General features: G+C 41.9%; 1 protein-coding gene across 1 annotated transcript in view; it reads right to left on the bottom strand.

The window, feature by feature from the left end:
* dnajc8 (DnaJ (Hsp40) homolog, subfamily C, member 8) overlaps window positions 1-6,051 on the bottom strand; it is a 9,162-nt gene extending 3,111 nt beyond the window's left edge. The window contains exons 1-2 of the mRNA XM_067425368.1: window positions 5,918-6,051; window positions 121-222 (exon numbers count right to left, since the gene is read on the bottom strand). Coding sequence (XP_067281469.1) covers window positions 121-222; window positions 5,918-5,971 — 156 coding nt within the window. The 5' untranslated portion in view covers window positions 5,972-6,051. The remainder of the gene's footprint in view (window positions 1-120; window positions 223-5,917) is intronic.
* Between the last annotated feature and the right edge of the window lie 1,110 nt (window positions 6,052-7,161).

Below are 7,161 nucleotides of genomic sequence, written 5' to 3'. Positions count from 1 at the left end.
ATAAAACACATCAATCCCATGATCCTCTCTGAGAGTCAATCCCATGATCCTCTCTGAGAGTCAATCCCATGATCCTCTCTGAGAATCAGCAATTGGACAAGAGCGTCAGATGGGACTCGCCTCAAACGGGTTGAGATTGAAGTATGAAGCTCCGGGTCGCAGTAACCGCTCGATCTGCTGTTTGGAGGTCAAGACCGAATCTCGCTTCTCGATCTGCTTCACCTGCCCAACAAGACACAATCACTTTTATAAAATTAATTATTATTATTAATATTATCACCATCACATCATCATCATGACATCATCACCATCACATCACCATAACATCATCAGATCATCACCATCACTATCACATCATCATCATCACCATCACATCACCATCACTATCACATCACCACATCATAATCATCATCATCACCATCACTATCACATCACCATCACATCACCACATCATAATCATCATCATCATCACCATCACTATCACATCACCATATCATCATCACATAACCATCACATCACCACATCATAATCATCATCATCACCATCACCATCATCATCACATCACATCATCATCATCACCATCACCATCACATCACCACATCATAATCATCATCACCACCACTATCACATCATATCATCATCATCACCATCACTATTACATCACCATCACATCACCACATCATAATCATCATCACCACCACTATCACATCACCACATCACCATATCATCATCACATCATCATCATCATCATCACCATCACATCACCATCACATCACCACATCATAATCATCATCACATCACCATATCATCACCACATCATCATCATCACATCACCATCACTATCACATCATCACCATCACTATCACATCACCACATCATCATCATCACCATCACTATTACATCACCATCACATCACCACATCATAATCATCATCACCACCACTATCACATCACCACATCACCACATCACCATCACATCATAATCATCATCACCACCACTATCACATCACCATATCATCACCACATCATCATCATCACATCACCATCACTATCACATCACCATATCATCATCACATCATCACCATCACTATCACATCACCACATCATCATCATCACCATCACTATTACATCACCATCACATCACCACATCATAATCATCATCACCACCACTATCACATCACCACATCACCATATCATCATCACATCACCATCACATCACCACATCATGATCATCATCACCATCACATCACCACATCATGATCACCATCACTATCACATCACCATATCATCATCACATCATCACCATCACTATCACATCACCATATCATCATCACATCACCATCACATCACCAGCATCATCATCACATCACCACATCATAATCATCATCATCACCATCACCATCACATCACCATATCATCATCACATCATCACCATCACTATCACATCACCACATCATCATCATCACCATCACTATCACATCATCACATCACCACATCATGATCATCATCACCATCACTATCACTATCACATCACCATCATCATCATCACATCACCATCACTATCATCATCACCACCACTATCACATCACCACATCATCATCACCATCACTATCACATCACCATATCATCATCACATCACCACATCATAATCATCATCACCATCACCATCATCACATCACCATATCATCATCACATCACCATCACATCACCACATCATCATCATCACCATCACTATCACATCACCACATCATAATCATCATCAACATCACCATCACTATCACATCACCATATCATCATCACATCATCACCACCACTATCACATCAGCACATCATCATCACCATCACTATCACATCACCATATCATCACCACATCATAATCATAATCATCATCATCATCATCATCATCATCATCATCATCATCATCATCATCATCACCATCACTATCACTATCACATCACCATATCATCATCACATCATCACCACCACTATCACATCACCACATCACCACATCATAATCATCATCATCATCACCATCACTATCACATCATCACATCACCATCACATCACCACATCATAATCATCATCATCACCATCACCATCATCATCACATCATCATCATCACCATCACATCACCACATCATAATCATCATCACCACCACTATCACATCACCACATCATCATCACATCATATCATCATCATCACCATCACTATTACATCACCATCACATCACCACATCATCATCACATCATATCATCATCATCACCATCACTATTACATCACCATCACATCACCACATCATAATCATCATCACCACCACTATCACATCACCACATCATCATCATCATCATCACCATCACATCACCATCACTATTACATCACCATCACATCACCACATCATAATCATCATCACCACCACTATCACATCACCATATCATCACCACATCATCATCATCACATCACCATCACTATCACATCACCATATCATCATCACATCATCACCATCACCATCACATCACCACATCATAATCATCATCACCACCACTATCACATCACCACATCACCACATCACCATCACATCATAATCATCATCACCACCACTATCACATCACCATATCATCACCACATCATCATCATCACATCACCATCACTAACACATCACCATATCATCATCACCATCACTATCACATCACCATATCATCATCATCACCATCACTATTACATCACCATCACATCACCACATCATAATCATCATCACCACCACTATCACATCACCACATCACCATATCATCATCACATCACCATCACATCACCACATCATGATCATCATCACCATCACATCACCACATCATGATCATCATCACCATCACATCACCATCACTATCACATCACCATATCATCATCACATCATCACCATCACTATCACATCATCACATCACCATCACATCACCATCATCATCATCACATCACCACATCATAATCATCATCATCACCATCACCATATCATCATCACATCATCACCATCACTATCACATCACCACATCATCATCACCATCACATCACCACATCATGATCATCATCACTATCACTATCACATCACCATCATCACCATCACATCACCATCACTATCATCATCACCACCACTATCACATCACCACATCATCATCACCATATCATCATCACATCACCACATCATAATCATCATCACCATCATCATCATCATCACATCACCATCATCACATCACCATATCAACATCACATCACCATCACATCACCACATCACCATCACTATCACATCACCATCACATCACCACATCATAATCATCATCACCATCACTATCACATCACCATATCATCATCACATCATCACCACCACTATCACATCAGCACATCATCATCACCATCACATCACCATATCATCACCACATCATAATCATCATCATCATCATCATCATCATCACCATTACATCACCATATCATCATTACATCATCACCACCACTATCACATCACCATCACCACATCATCATCACCATCACTATCACATCACCATATCATCATCACATCATCACATCATAATCATAATCATCACCATCACTATCACATCACCATATCATCATCACATCATCACCATCACATCACCACATCCTCATCATCACCATCACTATCACATCACCATATCACCATCACATCACCACATCATAATCATCATCACATAACCATCACCACATCATCATATCACCATCACACCATCATCATCACATAACCATCACCACATCATCACACCATCATCACCATCATCACCACATAACCATCACCACATCATCATATCACCATCACACCATCATCACATTACCATCATCATCATCATCACCACATCATCACATCACCATCAACACCATCATCACCATATCATCACATCACCATCATATCACCATCACATCACCACCACATCACCATCATCACCACGCCACCACCACCACCACATCATCATCACCACCATCATCACATCACCACATCACCACCTCACAATCACATCACCATCATCATCATCATCACCACCGTCATCACGTCACCACCACATCACATCACCATCATCACCATCACATCACCACCACATCACCATCATCACCACCATCACCACGTCACCACCATCACCACCACCACATCATCATCATCACCACCACCATCACCATATCATCACCACCATCACATCATCATCATCACCGCCATCATCATCACCATATCATCATCACATCATCACATCACATCACCATATCATCATCACATCACCACCATCATCATCACATCACCATATCACCATCACATCACCACATCATAATCATCATCACCATCATCACATAACCATCACCACATCATCATATCACCATCACACCATCATCATCACATAACCATCACCACATCATCACACCATCATCACATCATCATCACCATCATCATCACATAACCATCACCACATCACCACATCATCATATCACCATCACACCATCATCACATTACCATCATCATCATCATCACCACATCACCATCAACACCATCATCACCATATCATCACATCACCATCATATCACCATCACATCACCACCACATCACCATCATCACCACGCCACCACCACCACCACATCATCATCACCACCATCATCACATCACCACATCACCACCTCACAATCACATCATCATCATCATCATCATCACCACCGTCATCACGTCACCACCACATCACATCACCATCACATCACCACCATCATCACCACCATCACCACGTCACCACCATCACCACCACCACATCATCATCACCACCACCACCATCACCATATCATCACCACCATCACATCATCATCATCACCGCCATCATCATCATCACGCCATCATCATCACATCACATCACCATATCATCACATCACCATATCATCATCACATCACCACCATCACATCATCATCACCACCATCACCACATCATCATCATCACATCACCACCATCACCATCATCATCACATCATCATCACCACCATCACCACATCATCATCACCACATCACCACCATCACCACATCACCATCATCACCACCATCACCACCATCACCACATCACCATCATCACTACATCACCACCATCACCACATCACCACCATCACCACATCACCATCATCACCACCATCACATCATCACCACATCATCATCACTGCCATCATCATCACATCACATCACCATATCATCATCACATCACCACCATCACCACATCACCATCATCACTACATCACCACATCATCATCATCACTGCCATCATCATCACATCACATCACCATATCATCATCATCACCACCACCATCATCATCACACCATTATCATGTTTTTTCCTCTTCTGCTGACGAAAGCTGGATGTACTCATTAATCTGCTCATAGCGCCAGTAAAGCAGTGTAATATTCCTCCAGTGTGATTTATTCCTGTGACCAAAGCTGAGTTCCTCATCATTACTCCAGTCCTCAGCGTCACATTCACTAATCATTCTCATAGACATTTATGATTATCATCAGTGTTGGAAACCGCTGAGCTTTAGTCGTGATTATTTGAGGTAAATGTGATCAACTGCCATAAAAATGACCACAACGCAAAAACAGCCGTTATTAAACACACAACCGCTAAATACTGAAGCAGAACGTCATGAGTGAGGTTAGAACTATTACAGAGAATGATCTGAATATCGATTAGGGCTCTCATTAATCAGCGGATGTTGTGAATGAGTGTGTGGTCTATCTGCAGCTCACAGCCCGTGTGTGTGTGTGGGACGCGCCGCCTCTCGCGTGTGTTTAACGCGGCTGTGTTCATGACCGCGAGTCCGTGTAAAGTGTGTGTTGTTGTATATCTCTCTATCCTGTGTGTAAAGTGTGTGTTGTGTCCCTCACCTCTGAGTAATAAGTCTGAAACGCGTCTTCGCCGCCGCTGCCGCCCGCCGCCATCTTGCTGCTGTGACGCCAGCGGATATCACGTCACTTCACAAAATAAAAGTCCGACCTCGGTTCGCATGACAATGCTGAACACACACACACACACACACACACACAGCGTCTCAATCAGCTCCCTAGTCCACTAGTCAGGGCACTGATGAGGACATAAGTCAATGGGCTGACTCCCTGATCAGTGCCCTGACTAGTGAACTAGGCCGCTGATTGAGACGCACACACACACTTCAAATGTGGAGATTTGTGCAAGCATAAACCACATTGAAAAGGGAAAATAATCAATCATCTATCACTGGTTCCCATAAAACACACACACACACACACAGTTTTCAGTCTCCCACACGATCCGAATATAAGTGAATTAAGTCCAGAAACGAGCCAATCTCTGAGGTCAAGTTAGAATTAAAGTATCCATCCTACACACACACACACTGTCTCTCAAACACACTCTCTCGCACTCACACATCCATATACTAACACACACGTTTTTGTGAAATGTGGGGTCTTTCCATCCTAAACCTACCCATCACACACACACACACATTTGTTTTTGTGAAATGTGGGTTTTTTTCCATACTATTTCCATCCTAAACCTACCCATCACACACACTCACTCACACAGAGACCCTTAAACACACTCATTGTTTTTGTGAAATGTGGGTTTTTTCTATACTTTTCCCATCTTAAAACTACCCATCACACACACACACACTCTCTCAAACACACACACACAAACCCAAAAACACTCGTACACACTCATATACTCACATGTTTGTTTATGTAAAATTGGGGTCTTTCCATACCATTTCCATCCTTAACCAACCCATCACACACACACACACACACACACCCTTAAACACTCACTCACACACACACCATCATCATCAAAGCTCTTGGAACAAGTGGAAGTTGCTCGATTGAGTTTTATTGAAACTGAACAAACAAAAATAAAAGTTATAAATACAAACATCAGACCAGCGGGCCGTAGCTCTTAAGGTAAGCCAGACCGAAACCCTCACCAGCAAATCCCAATGGAAAAAAACATCTGAAGTTATAATATCAGTATATCAGTTTTTAAAAAACACAATTCAACTACTTCTAGAAATGCTAAACAGACACTTAAACAGCAAATCCTGCTACAAAAACTCGTTTCCTTCTCGTGGATTCTTTTCTCCACTTCTGCAAAA

This window comes from Pseudorasbora parva, chromosome 19, assembly GCF_024679245.1.
Source record: "Pseudorasbora parva isolate DD20220531a chromosome 19, ASM2467924v1, whole genome shotgun sequence".
Taxonomy (NCBI): Eukaryota; Metazoa; Chordata; class Actinopteri; order Cypriniformes; family Gobionidae; genus Pseudorasbora; species Pseudorasbora parva.
The sequence above is the reverse complement of the archived record's forward strand: the minus strand, read 5'-3'. Positions and strand labels throughout refer to the sequence as shown.